The sequence below is a fragment of the Typopeltis vanoorti genome, chromosome 3 (genome assembly GCF_054136105.1).
Source record: "Typopeltis vanoorti isolate ZY-2024b chromosome 3, IOZ_Tvanoo_1.0, whole genome shotgun sequence".
NCBI lineage: Eukaryota > Metazoa > Arthropoda > Arachnida > Uropygi > Thelyphonidae > Typopeltis > Typopeltis vanoorti.
This window is the reverse complement of record NC_143551.1, coordinates 151,648,583-151,671,427: the sequence shown is the minus strand read 5'-3', so window position 1 is coordinate 151,671,427 and position 22,845 is coordinate 151,648,583. Positions and strand designations below refer to the sequence as shown.

At 37.5% G+C, this 22,845-nt stretch overlaps 1 protein-coding gene across 1 annotated transcript in view; it reads right to left on the bottom strand.

Moving 5' to 3' along the window:
• The window catches only part of LOC150108656 (uncharacterized), a 195,497-nt gene that overhangs the window by 37,900 nt on the left and 134,752 nt on the right, over positions 1-22,845 (bottom strand). Inside the window, exon 4 of the mRNA XM_090390497.1 lies at positions 11,050-11,121. Within this exon, the coding sequence (XP_090246623.1) occupies positions 11,050-11,121 (72 nt within the window). The remainder of the gene's footprint in view (positions 1-11,049; positions 11,122-22,845) is intronic.

Genomic DNA, 22,845 nt, shown 5'->3' with positions numbered 1-22,845 from the left:
TTCTTTGGCTGCAACACATCAGCTATCATCAACAGTACTCCTCCCCCTGTTCTATCTGCTCTATCCTCCCTGAAAATAGTGTACCCATCACATTCAATTCCAGTGACCACATCTTCTGCTGACAGCCAAGTTTCACTAATGCCTACAACTTTTGGTGAGATTTCACTGACTAATGCCAAAAATTCTTCTCTCTTATTTCGAATGCTTCTAGCATTGGTATACAAAAATTGCAGATTCCCTCTAGATCTTGTACCGGCTTTAGAACTGATATATAAGTCATTAACTACCGTAGTCCTATGCCGATTTTTATCCCCTCTCTTCTGCATTTTATTCAGCCTATAAGGATCAATAAATACACAATCAGTGCTAAAGTTTCTCTCTCTTACACTCAACCTTTTCAATATTAGTTTCCCTGCCCAATAACTTCAACCTGTTCAGAAAACAATAACTTCTTCAATCGCTTATATCCTTCCATGTTAAGATGCAGTCCATCTCTAGCATACAACTGCCTTTTTCCTTCAAACACACTCCAAACATCAACAAACTCCAGACCTCTTTTTCTGCACATTCTTGCAATCATATCATTCATTATCATTGCTCGTCTACTTAACTCGTAATTGTCAAAACGAGGCAGCACACACACTATTCTCCCATTGACACTTTTCCTCTTCACAATATCTAATAATGTTCTTAAATCTTTTCCTACCCGATTTATACTACCTCTCAGGTCATTCGTACCCACCATAGATTCAGTGGATATCAAAGAAGAAAATAAAAAAAATGAAAGAAGCTGTTACAAATATGTCGGGAGCTATTATAAAATACATAATGCCAGCGACATCAGTTTCAACCATAGCAGGTGAAATAGAAGAAATAGTGGCATAAAAACGGCAAGAAATGAAAGATATTTTGGAACAAATAGTCCAGCAGGATAAGAAAAATATTGATGATGAAAAGAATGAACTCAATATGACAAAAGCAATAGAACAACAAGTAAAGAACGTCAATAGTAAGGAAACGGAATGAACAAATACAAATGAAATATTCTGTGATGTCAATCCCAGTACCAGATGAAATTAAAATTGATATTATTATGCAAGGAAGTAAAGTATTTCAAAATAAAGATGGACCTTTTGATGCAACAGATAGATCTGGAATAGGAATTAAAGGAGATTGTCGCCAACTTACAAAATCATGGTTTTATAAAGAACTATCAAATGGGGAAAATGTTCTTAGAACTTGGATAATTTATTCTCAGACAGCAAAAAAATTATACTATTTTTATTGCGTTTATTTGCCTGCGGCGATACAACTAGAGTTTGGAGTTTTGTGAATGGTTTTAATAAATGGTGGAAATTAAATCCAAAGATTTCGCAACGTGAAACTTTGGAACAACATCTTAATTGCTTAGAAATGTGGAAAACTTTAGCAACAAGGTTAAAATTGAACAAGACTATAGATCAAGTTACTCGAGATCAAATTATTAAGGAAAAGACAAGAATGAAAGATGGATGTTTTGAAGAGAGTTTTGGATGGAATTCTCTTTTTAGAAAGTCTTCCTCTTCAAGGTCATAGAGAAGATTCGTCAGCGACAAATAAAGGAAATTTTTTGCAGTTAATTCAGTTTCTATCTCATTATGACCCTGTTCTAAAAGAACATTTATTAACAACTGAACATTCTGCTTTACATAATAGGAGATAGAGCTCATACTTATCTCCCAGAATCCAAAATAAATTCATAAATTTATTAGGGAAACCATATAAAAGACAAAATATTAGCAGACATAAAAAAGGCTAAATATTATGGGATCCTTTTTGACAGTACTCCTGATGTATCTCACGTGGATCAAATGTGTGAAGTTATCAAATACGTGCACATCGAAAATGGAAAAGTTGAAGTAAGGGAGTCATTCTTAGGTTTTTTTTTCTATCTCAGGAAAAAATGCAAATGATATTACTTCTGACATTCTGAAGAAATTAGAAGATGACACACTTGACATCAACCTATGCCATAGCCAGGGATATGATAATGCTGCAACTATGTCTGGAATTCATGGTGGAGTTCAAAGTAAAATAAAAAGTATCAATTCTAAAACATTATTTATGCCATGTGCAAATCACTCACTTAATCTTTGTGAAGTTCATGCTTTTGGAAGCATTTCTACTTGTGTAACATTTTCTGCAGTTTTGGAAAAATTATATTCATTTTTTCAAAGTTCAACTCACCACTGGAAAGTATTGAAGGAAAATGTAGGACTAACATTAAAAAGAGTATCAGACACAAGATGGAGTGCTCACTATGAAGCAGTTCATACAGCAAGATATAATATCGAAAAGTTAATTTTAAGTTTAGAAGCACTATGTGATATAAAATAAAATATTGACACACACGAGGATCAGCTCAAAATTTACTTGGTGCAATTTGCGATTTTATTTTTATTGTGTTATCTGTCTTTTTGGAAAGAAGTTTTAGAAGTAAATGGTACTCAAAAATACATGAAAACTAGTGGAATAAGTTTAGAAAAATGTAGTGCGAGACTTGAAAATCTGAAACTCTTTCTTGAAAATGAACGAGAAGGAATGGTGAATAGAGCCATCGAATATGCAACAACAAAATGCAATAAATTGGACATTCCTATAGAAAAACGGGGCAGAAAAAGGCTAAAAAGAAAAATGCCGGGAGAACTGGTGGACAATGTTGGTCTTACACTTCAAGAGGAGGTGGGAAGATCAATATTTGTATGCCTTGATCACTTTTTTCTAGAATTATGTAGCCATAACAAAGCAATGGATGAAATAATGACAATTTTTAGGATTATTCTACAATCCAATATTTTAATACATGGCACAGAAAAAAGATTTCGAAAACTGCATCCTCAATTTAACATATGTCTATGATGAATTTCAAAGGGAAGATATAATTCCTGAAACAAAAAGACTTCAGCGACATCTAACAGCTGTTAATATCAGCAAACAAGAAACAGAAAAATGGACAGTCAATTATTGCAGTTCATTGTAGAGTGAGATTTTGTGGAATCTCTTCCAAATATTTCAATGTGTTTAAGATTTTTTTAACTATTTGTGTATCAGTGGCTTCTTGTGAAAGAAAATTTTCTAAATTAAAATTAATAAAAAGTTACCTGGGGTCCAATATGACAGAAGAGAGACGAAGTAATTTACAAATACTTTCTATAGAAAATAATTATGTCAGCAAGATAAACGTTGACAAAGTTATTGAACATTACATAAATGTTAAGTGCCACAGAATATAAAATAAAATGCATGTTGAAAGTTAAAACAGATGTGTATTTTTTTGGAGAGGGGAGAGGGGGCCAAAAATGCCACCCCAGGTTCCAAAGATTCTGGGTACGCCACTGCCATCAACTTCAAATTCATCCCTTTGTCTCACACAAAAGTCACTATGTGATATAAAATAGAAGCACTATGTGATATAAAATAAAATATTGACACACGAGGATCAGCTCAAAATTTACTTGGTGCTATTTGCAATTTTACTTTTTTTGTGTTATCCGTCTTTTTGGAATGAAGTTTTAGAAGTAAATGGTACTCAAAAATACATGCAAACTAGTGGAATAAGTTTAGAAATGTACACTACTTCCATTTTTGCTTCCATTTTTAATAGCTTTAATCAATCAAGGCATTTTTGACATAAGTTAATGCTTTCCTAAGATCTGATAATGTTGGAGTCTTGAAAGGTAACAGATTGATTTAGAGGAAAATTGTAAATAGGAAGTTAATAATGATGTGAATTTTTCATGTAGTACTATCATATCCTGTACACCCTTTGAGGGTACATACCAGAAATTTTGATGATGATGTTAATGCTTTCCTTCTTTTTGTTTATCTAAAGAGTTCACAAATCTTTCACATTTTTCGGTGCATACATATTGCAATTTTTGCAATGCATCCATTGCAAAAAAATATAAGGCAGAACCCGATCTTCATGCTGAAGCTTTCTGTGCTGCCGATGTGCATTTCTTTACTGACACCATTTTCAGAAGCAGTAAGAACAAACAAGTAGCAAAACAATATAAACAACAAAAATTTCAACAACAATAACACTACTGAAGGACACTTGTATCAAGACTGAAAAAATGCAGCACAATTTGCAATAAAAACCACACTATACATTAATTAAAAACACTTTTTTTTAAGCACGACTCAAACGTACCACTACATTCACTTGTGACACATAATAACAAGTTGTGGTATATTCACTAATACTTATCATCTCAAGCACAAAGCCTATAGTTTGGGGCTTGAAACAATCTACAGTTGCAGCAGTTTTTAAGTTTCTGATCTTTAGGCTATTTCAAGCTACATGCCAATATTGACTAAAACTCAAATGGTTTCATCTGTTGATATATTGATAACAAGCAAAGAACAAGTTTTGAATTTCTTTAATGAAAAAAAAGTGCCATCAGTGATGTAATTATTAGATATAATTATAATTATTGTTGTGGTAGTGTGCATTTTTTGAACAAGTCTGACAAGATGACTGATTTTAAAAAAGGGCATGAATTTGGATATCAGGCCACTTGACATTTTCATTAAACCCGTTTCTTTCTTTTTTTCTTTCTTTTTTTTTTAAAAAAGATGTTTTAGTCAGTTATCTGAATTTAAGGGAATCAATGTGTATTGGGGGAATAGCAGAGGAAAATAGATTCTGTGTAAATGTAATTATTATTATTATTATATTGGCACCTCCATGGAGTCTGAAGACTCATCGTGGGATACCCAATCTATCCACATATCTGCAATCTATTATACCTCTCCTTGAACCCATTAACAGACAAAGCACTCACAACTGACTCTGGCAACCCATTCTAGTCCCCACACCCCTACTGACCACACCTTTATTCAACTTCCAGAGATGATCCCTTGTACTGGTCCCTCTAGCCAAGTGCTGAAACATTTCCCCTTCATCTATCCTATAAAATCCTTTAAGCAACTTAAATATTTCTATCACATCCCCTCTTTTTCTCCTATAAACCAACTTTTGCAATCCACACACCTTCAATCTAACCTCACAGGGAACATTCCACAGGTCACTCACTCTGAATCCTTTCCCTGCTTCCTCATCCCCAAGAAACCCAGGAGATCAGACTTGAGCACAGTAATCCAAATCCAAATTGGGAGTAACAAGTCCTTATAAAGAGGAATTACAACTTCCTTATCTCTACTTATTAATGTGTTCATCACTACTCAAGTAATCTTACTGGCTACCTTAGTAATATGTTCCCTATACTTTAACTCTCTGTCTACCACCACCACTAAATCTCTAGCTTCATCTATTTCCTGGAGTACAGTGTCATCAATGTGATATTTATCTATTGTAATCTATTTATCCCAAAATGCATAACTTTTCATTTCTCCATTAAACCAACACCCACTAACTTTTGCCCATACTGACAGCCTATTTAAATCATCCTGCAAGCTTTCCACATCATCTTGATTAACTATTACTCTGTCTAATCAGCATACAACTGAATATTTCCTATATCATTTATGTATAAATTAAACAGCAATGGTCCCATCACTGAACCTTGTGGCACACACACCACTAGTCACCTGGTTTTGCCTTGATTCTGCCCCTCCATAAACCACTTTTTGATATCTCTCCAGCAGCCACCCTCTTAACCAGTGTCATATCCATCCCTATTTGTTCTAATTTGTGTAACAGTGTTCCATGTGGTATTCTGTCAAATGCCTTTGCAGAATCCAGCAAAATCATCGTGTAGCCATTTATTTTATCTAACTGAGCTGTTACTCTCTTATAAAAGTTAGTAAATTACTAAGGCATGACTGACCCTTCACAAAGCCATGTTACCCATCATACAGTATCATATTTTTATCTTCCCATTCTTGAATTCTCTGTTTTACCACCATGCCTGAGATATTGATTGGTTTATAATTTGCTACTGTAGTCTTAGAACCTCCCTTATGCAAAGGAACAATTAAAAGATCATAACTCATTTTTAATTAACTGGGTTTATCATTATTATTAGTAGTATTAGTATTATTATCATCATCAGAGACCTTCAGAGAGTTGACTGAGGGAGGTCATACAATATTCACACTGGCTGTCATACCTCATTTGCATCAGATGCACACAAACATTAACAGGCAAACTGTTCCTTTTACTCAATGCCCAGTGAGACAAAAATCTAGTTCTCACCTCTTTCTTAACCACACAAAAAATTAACAACCATGAACTACCATATCATATTTGCTCTAACACCTTTTCAGAAGTTTATATGCATCTATTAAAGCATCTCCCAACCCCGAATCTTTTTTTTTTTTAAAGACAAGCCTTTATAAGTGAAGGAGCTATACAAGCTCATCCAGAGCAGGCTTTTACAAACACCAATGCCCACAGTGGGACTCGAACTATGACCCTTTTGTTGGAGATCAAGTGTGGTATTCACCCGGCCAACCATGCTGACATTCTCCTGTTTACTTGTGTCTGCAACCTAGGTATTCTTAATTTGTCCTCATAATTCTACATTCCATAATCCCAACATCATCATATTATTATGTTGAAAGTTTATTTTTCACTTGGTTAGACTATAATACATTTAGTTTAAGAAGCACAGAGGATGGGGACAAGGAGATGCTTAGACAGCTAAGTTAGGCAAGTGCAAGAAGAATGATTGTTATGGGATATTATAACTACAGTTGTATAAATTGGAGAGAGGAAGATGCATGTAGCAATAGGGGAATGGAATTTCTAGAATTCTTGAGGGACAAATGTCTTACACAACATGTAACAGAGGGAACAAGAGGTTCAAGAGTTTTGGATTTGGTTATAGCATCAGAAGAGTTGATAATAACTGAGTTGACATCTCTTCCACCAGTTGGAGAGAGTGACCATATGGTTTTGACTTGGAAAATGAATAGACATGCAGGAGTATCAAAGAGATGGGAACTTATGTGGAATTATAATGCAGGTGATTATAATAGTCTTAGACTTCGGAGAGTTTCATGGAGGGAGGAATTGGAAGGCCGGGATATCGTTAGTGCGTGGGAAATTGTGAAAGAATATTTGTTAGCAGCAATGGTAAGTTGTATACCACGAGTGAACAAGACGACGCAATTTGGAGTAAAGTGGATGACAAACAATATTAAACAGGAATTGCATGCGAAAAAGAGGCTATGGAAGAGATATAAGGAGACAGGCGAAGAGAAGGTGCATGAAGAATATAAGACACAGGCCAGAAGAGTGACTAGTGTGGTAAGGAAAGTGAAACTGGAATATGAGAGGAGATTGGCCCTAAGATCCAAAGAAAATCCTAGGGAATTTTTTAGCTATGTGGCCAGTAGGAGGAGAAATGACTGTGGAAGAATGATATTGTGGGATAAAAATGGGAATAGAGTGACTGATGCAGAGGACATAGTGGAATTGTTCGATGAACACTTTATTGGAGTATTTCATCCTAGAGATGTCAGTTTTAAGGCTAGAGGGATAGGGCTGGTTCGAGGTTAAGAGGTACAGGAGGAGAGTGTGTTTCAGATACTGAGTACTCTGGATGTCAGTAAAGCTTTGGGACTGGATGGTATTTCACCATGAGTTTTAAGAGAATGTGCTAGAGAACTGAGAGTGCTTTTAACCTGGCTTTTCAATGAAAGTGTGGCTTCGGCAAAGGTGCCCAGGGAATAGAAGGAAGGTAAGATAGTGCCATTGCATAAGGGCAGTAGTCCTTATGCAATGATAACCATGGAATGGGTTATCATTCCGCTGTATAAGCAGACTGGAGGTGTCTAATTATAGACCAGTTTGTGTGTCATCAGTAGTTGTTAAGATCTTGGAGAAAGTAGTGAAGGACCGTATACACCATTGGGAAGATGAGGGTAATGTTATCTGTGAGAGTCACCATGGATTTGTGAAAGGGCGCTCTTGTTTTAGCAATATGCTAGCCTTTTATAATAAAGTTACAAGAACATTAGATGAGGGAAAGGCATATACTGCAATTTTCTTAGACTTAGTGAAGGCATTTGACAGGGTGCCACATGATAAACTGATATTTAAGTTGCAGCACATGGGTCTGGATGTCAGATTGGTTAACTGGATTCAGGATTGGCTGTCTGATAGGTATCAGAGAGTTGTGTATGGTGGAGCAGTTTCAAGGAGGCAGAATGTTACAAGTGGGGTCCCACAGGGCTCAGTACTAGGACCTATATTGTTTAACCTTTATATCAATGACATTTTCAGTGGATTGCAAGGGGATATTCAGTTGTTTGAGGATGATGCGAAGCTGGAAAGAATTATTAGTAATAGTGCAGATGTGGTAGTCATGCAAGAGGATTTGAATAAGCTAGATAGATGGGCAAATGAATGGGGATATCAGTTTAATGCAGCAAAATGTAAGGTCTTGAGGTTTGGGAAACATCGATGGGATGCTGCATACTCTATGGGAGGAGTTATACTGGAGAAAGTAGGGGAGACAAGAGATCTGGGGTTGATGATTGATAGAAACCTGAAATCTAGGGGACATATTGCAAAGGTGGTGAAGGTAACACAGAGGATTGCTGCAATTATGAGAAGGACACTGATTGCAGAGATAAGAGGGTTATCATTCCGTTGTATAAGTCTCTGATCAGACCACACTTGGATTATTGTTCTCAGATTTGGTCCCCAGGATTTGAAGGGGATAAACTAACTGTGGAAAGGATACAAAGACGGATGACAAAGATGGTTTCAGGACTGTACAAGGATAGTTATGAGGATCGGCTGAGGGAATGTGGACTGCAGAGTTTGGTGGATAGAAGAAGGAGAAGTAATATGATTGGGACTTTTAAACTGTTGAGAGGTGGTTACAGGGTTGACACTGGGGAGTTCTTTCACTTGGCTGAACAACGGGAAGGAATGATGACAAGAGGCCATCCCTGGAAGTTACGAAAGGAAACTGTGAGCAAGAGGGTGAGGAGTAGTTTCTTTGCATGGAGGGTGGTTGAACCGTGGAATGCATTGCCTGATGGAGTGGTGAGAGCAAGAACGGTCAATGAGTTTAAGGAGTGGTATGATAGACTTTGTGTTTCTTAAGGGGGGAACCTCCCCTCGATGAGTCTTGACAGACTTTATGTTTTTCGGAAGGACCTCCCACGATGAGTCTTTTGACTCCATGGAGGCCTGAATAATAATAATAATAATAAAGCGTGAGCAAACAAAGTTTGCACCTGAAAGTATCTTCAGGACTGGGGTAAGGTAGTACATCGGGCAACTCGTTGCAAAGGTGGAGCAAGCTAACATCATTCCTATCTCAGTATCTCCCATAATGCAAAACACATCTCCTTGCGGATATGTATAATGTTATGCATTAAGGGAAGGGCCACTACCCAGACTAGGTTCGACCTTTATTGAGGTCTCTTCAGTGGGAGCCAGGCCCAAGTAGAGATACCAGGCAGAAGCATTTGCAGGGTGATCTCTACCTATAGGAGTTGCCAAATGGTGTGCCACCTTTTTATTAAATTACTCCGGATTTAGAGAGACCTCAATAAAGGTCGAAACTAGTCTGGGTAGTGGCGTTTCCCTTAATGCATAACATTATACATATCTGCAAGGAGATGTGTTTTGCATTATGGGAGATACTGAGATGGGAGTGATGTTAGCTTGCTCCACCTTTGCAACGAGTTGCCGATGTTGTACTACCTTACCCTAGTCCTGAAGATACTTTCAGGTGCAAACTTTGTTTGCACACACTTGGATAAAGGATTAAACTAAATTTATTATACTCTAACCAAGCGAAAAATAAACTTTCAACATCTTTCTCTAAGTATCTCCCATAATGCAAAAAGGGAATAGTTTAATAAAAAGGTGGCACACGTTTGGCAACTCCTATAGGTAGAGACGACCTCGCTAATGCTTCTGCCTGGTATCTCCACTTGGGCCTGGCTCCCACTGAAGAGACCTCAATAAAGGTCGAAACTAGTCTGAGTAGTGTCCCTTCCCTTAATGCATAACATTATACATATCTGCAAGGAAATGTGTTTTGCATTATGGGAGATACTGAGATAGGAGTGATGTTAACTTGCTCCACCTTTGCAACGAGTTGCCTGATGTTGTACTACCTTACCCCAGTCCTGAAGATACTTTCAGGTGCAAACTTTGTTTGCTCACACTTGGATAAAGGATTAAACTAAATTTATTATCATATTATTATGTTGTTCTTTGCAAGGTATGATTTGTTTTTACATTAGAAATACAGTTCAGCTGAGCATTCCTTTAGTATACATGCTGATATCCCATCTCTCCTATTATATAAAAACATAATACAAATACAACCTAAAACTACAGAACAATATGTATGTACCATGAAGGAAAGGGAGTATATCTCATCAGAATTAAAGGTGTTAAATTTAACTGTCTTTACTGTCTTTTATAACACCAAACACAGTTAAAATTTACTACATATTTATGAAAGTGAAACCCAATCCCCTTCACTTCTTGATACATGCACAGTATTCCGCAATAACAGTGGTTTTCATTACCAAAAATGCTGAAAAATATGGATTTAATCAATTGATCTGTACCTTTGCATTGCTGCTTATGCTCCATGCAACATTTTGTGCATCAATGATTCTGTTTGGATTAATTGCTTTTGTGGTTGCTGCACAAGAAATTTCTCTAATTTTTTTTTTTTTTTTTGATATGTGTGAAATATTAACTCATCATGCAGTATACTACTATTATTAATACCAGACCTCCATGAAGTCAAAGATTCATCATGGGAGATACACAATTTCACACACAAAGCTCATCAAATCATAAACTCATTCAATATTTCGATATTTGCAATACTCTCAGACTGCATTCACTGATGAAAGACACTCCATGCAAAGATTCAGAAATACAGTATGTCTCCACGCATCCAGCACAATTGTTACTTCAGTATGAAATGTAATTAATTAAAGCAGGTAATTACATTAAGTCAATCAAATTGTGTCATTATATGCTTGATATTATATTATAAAATGTAATTCAATTAAGTAAATTATACAAATAACGGATCAGTAAACTGAAAAACTTACTAGCTGGTCCATTACTTGGATTGCATCACCTGCTGAAGTACCATGAAGTACATTCTTAGTAATTTGATTTAACTAAAAAGTAATGAGGAAACATTCAAATAAGGTCTAGAATTGAAAACAATTTAGAAAATTAATCTATGGTTCATGTTACTAAGCAAAAGATCAACTGCACACCATGCATGTGCATATGATATGCATATATGCATAAAATTCACTCTTAGATCTAAACAAATTTTTGTATGTTAATAATAATAATATATGTTAATAATATATCTTATGATTTTTTATAATAATCATTTTACTATTAAATTACTTCCAAGGACTGGTAAACTGTTCCACTCACTTAATGTTTTGTGAGAGAAAAATATAGCTCTGACCCCCTTTCTTAATCACACACACAAACTTAACTATCATGGATGCCTCCTCCATCCCAACCCTTTCCCAATTCTCAATATAATAAAAATTTCATTAATTGATATTATCCTCTAACACACTTTCAGAAGTTTAATGTCACTAATGTTAATAACCTATAATGTCAACTTATAATTTAGGGTCACTTAAAGGTAAACAGCTCGATAACTGGGATGAGACCTCAACATAGTCTGTAAAGAACATGCAGAATTGACGTCATGATTCCTTACTTCCTGTGGTATTTCTATTACTAGGCATTTACCTAAATACTGAACAAATGAGGATGGACTGGAAATTTAGGACTTAGCTGACTATACTGCATCTTGCATTGGCTTAAACCACAAACAGATATGATCAAATTTCATACAGGCTGCAGCATTATCTAATTAAATGATGTCCTCTCCATTATTTTTGGGGAACTAGTGCAAAGAGTGGAAAGACAGCTATTGGAACAACCTCAAACTCAATGGAATTCAACATAGGTACCATAATGTAAGATACATCAATGGAAAAGAGGTGGAACTAGCAGGAGGAATTACAGAAATATTAAGTCAATATAACTGATGTTACCATGATGAAGAAGATAAAAGGAGGTGAGATACTTTCTGAATAATAACTATAAGGTTTTATAACCAGGCAATAATTGAGAGAAAGGAGGGAGTGGCTATGGTACGGTATTTAACACAAAAGATGAAGGACTCCTGGAATAGCAGGAATTCATAAACATATATTTGCATAAACAAAAAAATATGGTTATGCACACACACATGCACTAAAAGATTAATAGTGGCAATTCAAAAGCACTAAACTTTTTGAGATATTTAAGATATCAGTGCAATTCAAATTTGGTGGATTTTGGAGAACTTTAGAGCATTCGTTGAAAGAATCTCTCATATTTGAATGACCTTATATGAAGCCTCCCCCCCCTTTTTTTTTATTATTATTCCAAATGATCCTGTTGCTGATAGAAGCTTTATATTCTGCAAGACCAGACTTCTCACGCTAAAGAAAATGGATATAATCTATATGTTCTCATGGGTATGTATAGTACAGCCAGTCTAGCTAAACAGGAGAGATTGCAAGAATAAATAGAATAAAATTCAGGATATGAAAAGAGAGGAAGTTTGTCTTTGGTGGAAGAAGAATAAAATAAATGTTTTACTTGTTTTTAGATCACATGAAAATTTCTTTTGAACCTTATAAATCTGACAGAGTATGGATATTATCTTGATATCTGAAGAAGTGCTATCAGAAAGAGAATAATTATCTAAGATCTGGTGTTATATTTGAGGTGCCGGCAAAGGTTGGTCGATTGGTAGAGCCTCTGCTACTAATGGCTCAGTTAAGAAAGTTTGAGTACGGTTAGTAGTTGGAAGAGGGCAAATCGTTTGATGCTGTTGGCACACTCTCCCTCGATGAGTCTTTGGACTCCCTGGAGGTGTTAAATCATAATAATAATAATAATAATAATAATGAAAAGTAACCATTGAACTATTGAAATAACCATTAACAGAAACAGAAATAGAACAGTTTAACAAAATCGTTTTCTAATCATGTTGATTAGAAAGATTTTATTCTTTACAGGGTGTTCGGGATAAATTTGACAGTTTCGTAAGGAAAAAGAAAATCTTCTTTGTATCTATTAAATTTAATGAATTGACAAAAAAACATTACAGGCAGAGTTAATTACAATACTATCAACAAGATTTACTCAAAATAACCACCATTAGCATCGATCACAGCTTCAATTCTGCTTCGGAACCTCGAACAAGCTGATGCTACAGTCTCCCTGGGAAGGGCCGCAAAAACTGTTTTAATTTTATCCATTAACTGGGCTTTTGTATTACTGGAAGTGCGATTGGTGTCTTTTTCAACTGCGCCCCATACAAAATAATCCATGGGGTTAAGGTCTGGGGAGTTTGGAGGCCAAACATTTGGACTGGTGAAGTCGTAGAAATTTTCAGACAACCATTTTTGACTTTTCCCAGAGGTGTGGCAAGGGGCCGAATCCTGCTGCCATACATACGGCCTACCATTGGCTACCCTTGTTATCCAGGGCTTGACTACAGTTAGCAACTCCACGAACAAAGCCCGAATTCCAATGCCAGGGTTCTTCAACACCTGTTCCTGCAGATTTGCGAGGAATTCTGCTGTACGAACGCAATCAGATCGTCTGCTAGGGATCTTTCTTCTTGCTACATCCTCGTAGTCACCATTGCAAGTCTCTAGTTCATGCCTGATTGTTTTTACTGTATTCAGGGAGCATTGGGCAGCAGTCGTAATATCCTTATTTTGATGGCGGGCACGAATCATCATGATACAAGTTATTCTCTTCCATGATTCAGGTGGGTTCCAGCTATCCATCCTTTCTGACATCTTGTATATGAATGAAGAAGGGTCCAAACTTTTAAATGAAGAGAAGTGTGTGTTAATACATGTAACTTACGGAAAAATATAATTAATTATAAATATGTCAAATTTATCCCGAACACCCTGTATATATTAGTTTTATAACACTTTTAATGATTCTCTTCCAGATGTTTTAAGTATATCACAGCATCCAGGGTTAGTCAGCTCCTATTACTGTATGTAAAGTGGCCCATACATTGAGAAATCCACAATTATGTTTGGCCCCCAATATGCTTAGTAACCACTTTACTGTCATTACTTTTACCATTTAGGACTTAGCACTAATGAGATCTGAAAAATTCTCCTCCAATTTTTTAAGTAATTTTGTAGTAATGCCAACAATTTTGGGTAAAGAGCCAATGACATTGTAAAAAAAAGGGGCACTCCTCAACAAAATATATTAATAACTAATTATAATTAGTAATTACTCATTCCATAATGAAAAATCTCTTTTTATTTATTTTGGCCTGCTTGGCTAATTTTCTTTCATGATCTGATTTAGTTTTTCTTGACATACTAGTCACCCTTCTTGCCTGCACTTTGTAGCTCACGAATATGCAGATTAACTTTTTTTTTTTTATATTCCCTCTGCACTGTTTTCTTTTTTCTGCAGTTCCTGCTTTATATTGGGGCAATATCAAGGAAGCAGAAGGTTACAAGTGGGGCTCCACAGGGCTCAGTACTGGGACCTGTATTGTTCAACCTTTATATCAATGAATTGCAAGGGGATATTCAGTTGTTTGCAGATGATGTGAAGCTGGGAAGGGTTATCAGTAATAGTGCACATGTGGCAGCCCTGCAAGAGGATTTGAATAAACTAGAACAGATGGGCAAATGAATATAGGTGTTGGTTTAATGCAGCAAAATGTAAGGTCTTGAGGTTTGGGATCCATCGATGGGAGGATGCATACTCGATTGGAGGAGCTGCACTGGAGGAGGTAGGGGAGACAAGAGATCTCAGGGTGATGATGGATAGAAAACTGAAATTCAGGGAGCATATTGCAAAGGTGGTGAAGGTAACTCAGAGGACTGCTGCAATATTCAGAAGGACGCTGACCTGCAAAGATAAAAGCGTTATCATTCCGTTGTATAAGACCCTGATCAGACCATACTTAGGCTATTGTTCTCAGATTTGGTTCCCAGGATTTGAAGGGGATAAATTGACTGTGGAAGGGGTACAGAGGCGGATAACAAAGATGGTTTCACGATTGTACAATATGAGTTATGAGGATCGACTGAGGGAATGTGGACTGCAGAGTCTGGTGGATAGAAGGAGAGGTGATATGATCGAGATTTTTAAACTCTTGAGAAGCAGTTACAGGGTAGACATTGGAGAGTTCTTTCACTTGGTGGAACGGTGGGAAAGAGCAATGACAAGGGGCCATACCTAGAAGTTACGAAAGGAGGCTGTGCGCAAGAGGGTGAGGAGTGGTTTCTTTGCATGGAGGGTGGTTGAACCTTGGAATACATTGCCTGAGAGAGTGGTTGGAGTGGGAACGGTCAGTGGGTTTAAGGAGTGGTATGATAAACTTTGTATTTCCTAAAAATGACCTCCCACGATGAGTCTTTTGACTCCATGGAGGCCTGGATAATAATAATAATAATATTGCTGTTCATCCACTAAATTTCCACTTGGTTGAACTTCCTGACCCTGGATATGAAGTCTGATACTGCTTCTCACAAACAATCTGAAATAATCCAAATGAACTCCAAAAAATTGTTACATATTGTATTTACTGCTGTTTTGTTTAGTGAGTCAGTATCTGTCACCAATATTATAATCAACCTAATTATAATAATATATTATTATAATATATATTATAAAATATATATTATTATAATATATATTATAAAATATATATTATTATAATATATATTATTATAATAATATATAATAATAATAATTATTATAATTATTATTATTATTAAGAGATACCTCCAAGGAGTCAGAGACTCATTGAGAGAGGCCACATGCTATACACACAAAGCTATCATACTTATTCTTGAATTCATTCACACTGCTTGCACTCACAACATCCACTCCGATCATGAACCACCCTATGAGAGAAAAATCTAGCCCTCACCCCTTCTTAGCTTCCAAGGATTCCCTCTTGTCCTTTCCCCCCACCCTTCATAAATTGAAAAATTCCATCTATTAACATCATGTATGACCCTTTCAGAAGTTTGTAAGTCTCAATCATATCACTCCTTCTTTCTCTTGTTTGCTAGTGTCAGCAGTCTACAAATTCTCAGTCTATGTTCATAATCAGTATTCCACAACCTGATATCATTTTTAATACTCTAATTTGCACTCTCTCCAATATATCAAAATCACAATGGAAAACAGGAGACGAGAACTGTGCATGATAGTCCAAGTGAAGTTTTATCAAGGCCTTGTAAAGAGGCAAAATAACATCCTTATCTTTACATGTGAACGTTTGTTTCAGCATGCAATTATCTTTTGAGTTGTATTTGCAATCTTTGCCACATTGTTCCTGAACTGAAACTTTTTATCTGCTAACACTCTAAAATCCCTAGCCTCATCAGTTTCTTCTAACATAATCCTACCAATATAATATGACACTGGATATCTAATCACGCTGAAGTGAATGACTTTACATTTACTGACATTGAACTGACATCCATTTTCCCACGTCCACATTTCCAGACTATTCAAAGCATTCTGCAAGTATTGCATAGCAGCATTCCTGATTACCCTACTACCTATCTTTACCCTACCATCTTTGCATCATCAGCAAATAGCTGTATGTCGCTTGTCAAATCCTTCCCAATATTATTAATGTACAGATTGAATAACAGTGGACCAAGCACTGATCCTTGTGGTACACCACTTGATATATATATATTTTTTTATTATTATTAATCTTTGTACTGGTTATGGGCAGTACTGCCCTTACACCACATCCAGACATCTCGTCCAGACTTGATATAGGCCTAAGTCTTTACAAGTGCTTTACCCTATTTATCATTGTAGTCATTTTCTGGTGGCAATGCCATGCCACTAGTGTGCCCTGTAGGGCCCTCAAGGAAAGAACTTTTATATCCTTCTGTGTAAGCCCAAGCTGTTTTAAGTCTTTATAATTATCTGCGCTCCATATGCCATGTAAAGAGATGGTGGGCTGGTAAACCTCGGAGTTTCCCCCATGCTCCTCCTGTATCTTACTAACTAGATCTTGGTTATTCTTACAATAGTTTACCTTATTATTATGGCTATAGGCTAGTGGGCACCCTGTTCCCACCACCTGGGCATCACCTACCCAAACATCACCATCTCTTTTAATCACTAAGTCTAGCTTAAACAAACCCGCAGAGGTCCTATAATGTGGTTCCACCTCGGTCTCCCAACCTTTGTTCTTAAAGTGGTTGTTCAGAATGGAGACCATGGCATCATGCCTCTGCATGCAGACCCCATGGGTGTGGAAGCAACATTGGGCTATATGAGATAATGTCTCACTGTAGTGGCAGCCAGCTCTACAGTTTGAGTCGTCAACTACCCTATTGAGCTGTGCGGGCTCGAGTGGGTAAGGCATTGATCCTCATTCTGAGGTCAATATACTCGAACCCAGGGAGGAGTCTGGTGCCATCCCTTACCCAATCATGCTGGGGAGGCATCAGATATGACTCTTTTAAAGGAGCACCATCTACAGAAGAGTGCAGCAGAGGTGCTCATCCCTTGTGTTCTGCAGGTGCTGACTCAATTAAGGTACCTTGATAATGGGACCAGCCTTTAGCCTGCCTAAAGTCTTCTTGTATTAATAGGCTATTGAAAGCCTCTCTGCAGATAGAGGAAGAAGATAGTTCTAATTTCGCGATTTTGGACAGCTGCAGGCATGGGATCACCCATCTAAGTGATGGAACCCCGAGCCTGCAGTCCTTCACCTTCGCATGGAAATATGTAGTAGGGGTGTCAAGCGGCAGTCGGGGCCATGATCTCACAGCTGAACGGATAGTCCTGTCCATTTGGGACAGTACAGAGATATATGTCCTACCAAGCACCAACTTGTGGTAAAAGCAAAGTAGGAGATAGTGGGAAAGGAGAAACAGTCTTTGCTGGAGCTTGAGAGGAGCTTTCCTCAAAGAAGCAATCCCAGCATCTCGGATAGAAGGGACAGAAGACCTTCCCTTCGGGGTAAACATGATACTGAGGTATCTCCACTCTTCCAGGATGGTCAAAGCATGCAACGGCCTCCCATGCAGGGAAAACTCTATAGTCTTGACCTTTAGCTTCTTGTCACGACCAGAGGAGACAAAAGCTAAAGAGCAGGACTTCTCTACATTAATAGAAAGGTCTTGAATAGAGAAAAAGTCAACTGCCCGGTCAAGGAGTTCCTGCAAGTCAACCTTAGTAGAGGCCATGAGAATAAGATCATCCGCAAAGGCCATAGCATTAAAGGAAGAAGTGCCTAGAGAGTAACCTATATGGCTATGAAGAGAGTGAAGAAACTCATCTATGAAACATTTAAAGAAAAGGGAAGGTAGAGGATCACCTGGCAAACACCCTGCACTGCGGGAAGAGAAGTCGCACAGGATCCTGTAGTGATAGTGATGGAGCTCTTATCATAAAGAGTTAAGACGGTGTTGGGAATCAGAGAGAAGAGAAGAAAGAATATATATCCTCGGCAGGCCAAAGGGACAAAAGCTCTCTGTCTATAATCATGCTGTATATGTTGCTGATGTCGTTTAACTAAGATTTTATGATAGAGTCTAAGTAACACAGGGGAGATGGTAATAGGTCTAAAGTCTGATGCATAGCTTGAAGTTTCTTTCTTCGGAATGAAGATAGTTCTTGAAGTGCATAGGTATGGTGGTATTGCTTTACTGGAAAGGAGAATGTCCAATACGTCTTGAAGAATTTTCAGTGGCACCTTCCGAAGCCTAGACACAGGAAAGCCATCATGTCCGGAGGAAGAAAAATTGGATGGAAGAGCTGCTTTGATCTCCTGAATGGAGACAGGCTGGTATATTTGAAGGGCAGGAATGGACCTTAATATCTTAGGATGGTCATCATCAGGGAAGTGTGAAGGTGGAGAAGAAAAGACTGTACTCCAGAATCTAACAAAATCATCATGTAAGTCTGCTAGAGGTAGAGGGGAAGCACCATCAAGGATGGTTTTGGCACATTGCCCTCTATTCATTTTATAGAGGGCCTGCATAGCTGCATAGGCCCTCTTCCTCTGCTTTCTATTTGACAAAGTTTGTAGAATGAGATGTAAGCTGATGCTGATGTTGACAAGCCATCAAGTGTTAGGAGAATTCAGCATGGAGGTAGTCATTTAACTGATCTGTGATATCCATTCCCAGAAGGTGAGTCTGGATGAGAGATTTAAGAATTTGATGGTTATATTCCGGAAGAGGAGGATCATCTAGAGATGATGTCAGTCTGAGAATCAAAACCGCTTCTTCAGCAGCAGAAAGTCGCTGAAGTCATTGAAGGGGTAATAGGTCTAAAGTCTCTGCCTCTCCATCTTCCAGCTGGTGGCTGGAAGATGGAGAGGCAGGGACAAGAGATACGGAGATATTACCTGTCCCTACCTGTGGTGGATGGGCTGCCAATTCTTGAACTAAGGCTTTGTAACTGGCTTTCCATCTATGACACTTGATGGCATCCAAAGATCTTAATGGCAACACTTTAAATAAAGCCTCATTGATTTCCTCAAGCCGTCAAATCAATCTCATGAGCAGCGAGGATCTTTTCTTCTTCGGCAGTCCAACATGCTTTGATGCGCTCAGTTCTTATTGCAGCATTGGCTTCAGCTGGATGTTTTGAGGTGTGATGCACGCCAAGGCTGACTGCAGTGGAGAACGTACGATCGCAGACCTGACATACGAAGTGGCTGAGATTTGGAACTCCTTGACTGCCGGAACAAGCATTATGAGAAATTGAAGAAATGGGTTAAATCTTGCAGACTCGCATCCCCTGTATACCACTTTTTGATATCTGTTAGTCAGCGATCCTCTTATCCAGTGGCAGCCCATGAAGTTTTAAGTGGAGGTGCTGCCTATACAAAATAATAATAAAAAAATTATTTTTTTCCTAATCAGTAACCAATTTATTAATAAATAAATCTATAGATTTATTTATTAATAAATCGGTTACTGATTAGGAAAAAAAGATTTTTTTTTTTTTAATTTTGTATAGGCAGCACCCCCATTTAAGATTTCACTGGCCACCACTGCTCTTATCCATGCTAATATTCTATAACCTAAACCCATATTCTCCAATTTATGCAACAGTCTACCATGCTGTATTCTGTCAAAAGCCTTAGCAAAATCCAAATGTATCATCATGTATCCATTCCCCTTGTCTAGTTCAGTGGTAACATTGTTATAGAATGTGAGCAAGTTGCTAAAACATGACCTTCCATTAGTAAACCCATGTTGCTCATCGCAAAGTAGAGATTCAATGTCAACCCATTTCTGAATGCGAGCCCTGACAAATTTGTCCAAAATCTTCACCACCACTCCTGAGATACTAATTGGTCAATAGTTGATACATTGGTCTTTGCACCACCCTTGTGCAATGGAATTACCATACATTCCTTCCATTCCTGTGGAGTCTTCCCTGTTCTGAGACACAGCCTGGTTAAAGGAATAGCCAGTACAGCTGAACACTCTTTTAGCACGTGCTGATATCCCATCAGTCCCTATTGCTGAATTCTTATTCAGTTTGTGCAACAGCTCTAATACCTTGTCATCATACACCTGTGTTTCTTCATCTAGTGAAGAGGTAACAGAGAGCTCAATGTTGCGTACACCAGGTTGATCACTTTTAAGAAAATGGGCACTTATTAGTTGAACAACCTCTTCTGGATCTGTAACCCTCATGTCATCTGCATTTAGAAGAGTTATTCTTTCATATTCATTCTTTCTTTTACTTGCAGCATATTGATAGAATTCTTGTGGGTTGTCTTTAGCATGCAGAGCCAGTTTCTTTCAATACTCAGACTTTGCTTTCCGTACAACAGTTGTGACTATTCTAGCCTGCTGCTTATAACTTTCATAACAGACATCATCCTTATGCACACAGTATTCCTTCCACACCATCCTTTTCTTACGAATCTCTTGGTTAATAAGATTACACATCCATTTGACTCCTACCCTATTTATTCTTTGAACTCTCTGGACACATTCTGATATCGCATCATGTAAGTATTGTTTAAATGCTTCCCATGCATTGTCAATATTCTTCCCATCCAGCAACCGATCCCATTCCACTGAACTCAGTATACTCCTCGGTTAGTCATAATTTCCTGCTTTGTAGTTCAGCAAGTAACCTTTTCTGAATGGAACATTCATAAACTTAGTCACTTCCCAAGTGAATAATGCATGCATGATCACCAACTGGAGGCAGAATAGTTATGCCTTTAACTGAAACTCTCTCTCTCTCTGACACTATAATCAAATCTAACACTCTTTGACCTCGAGTTCCTTCTGTCAGATGCTGCTTGAAGAAGTTGTCCCACAACAGCTCAATAAATGCATTTTCATTCTTCTCATGAGATTCTACTGCTATCCAATCAATATTTGGATAATTAAAGTCTCCCATTATGATTACTCTTTTTTGTGCTCATCTTTTCTATTTGGTGATGCATTTCTTCATCACTAGCAACCGTTCCACCAGGTCTGTAACAACACCCCACTATGTAATTGATCTTGTTAGATTCCACCTCACACTAGATGGCTTCAAACTGACTACCACATGAAAAATTGTTAGTAGTATTGCAGTCATAGGTCTCAACTCTAACCGGATTCAAAACATTTGATATCATTAGCAACACTCCCCCTCCTCTTCTTTCCTGATGCTGCTGGGAAGGGCGTGTTGTTTACCACAGGGAGCGAGTTACTATCACCATGACGTTCACGTCCTGGCAATAGTAACTCACAATTTGAGTAGGAGAATTCATACATAATATATAATTTATTGAGAACTATATACGTTTACAATAATTATTTTTTTCTTAATAATGATTCCATGCATTAATGATTAATAGCCGAAAATTGCCAAGTACCCCCTGAAGACCTTTCACATACCCCAGGGGGTATGTGGGCCACACTTTGAGAAACACTGGACTAAGGCAACAAACTGTACCCCTTTGTTTCTGATACTCCTAGCATTCGTGTATGGGCATAACAATCCATGTGCATGTGGACAACTTGCAGATCGCAGATCTCTATTCTTCTCATTTTGACATTGTGTTCACTCAGTTCAGACCCATGAAATGGGTGCAAAGATATCTACATGCATAAGGCACCCATTTCATGGGTCTGAACTGAGCGAACACAATGTCAAAATTGTTCTCTTCTTGTAAGACGAAGAGTAAGATGAAGATTGATTATGGAAGGATAACTTTAATCAATGCCAACAGAAGGAAGGTGACTGAAGCAGAAGATATAGCTGAGTTATTACTAAGTAATCAATCACTTTGCAAGAGTGTACCTTCCAGGTGGAGATTTTGCAATTGCTGATGTAACAAAGACTGATGTGATAATTGAGCTGGATAATCTGGAGGTGCTCAGTATATTGGAAAATATGAATGTGAATACAGCAGAGGGACTGGATAGCATGTTGGCTTATGTGCTATGAGAATGTGCAAGAGAATTAACAATGCAACTGATAAAGTTGTTTAATTTAAGTCTCAACTCTGGCAATATTCCAAGAGAGTGGAAAGAGGGTAAGACAGTTCGATTACAAAAAGTGGCTCCAAGACAGAAGCAGCAAATTACAGACCAATTAGTATCTCAAGAGTGGTGTTAAAGTATTGAAAAAGTTGGTTAAAGGTAAACATCAAGAAATGAATGGATAGTAATATGATGATACTCTATGGGGAACAGCAGAGTTTTCTAAAAGGTAGGTTCTGCCTTAATAATTTACTCATTCAATTTAAATGAATTCATTCTGAGTACCCTGACAGTGAATGAGTTTAAGGAGACTGCAAGTTTTTTCACTTGGTTATA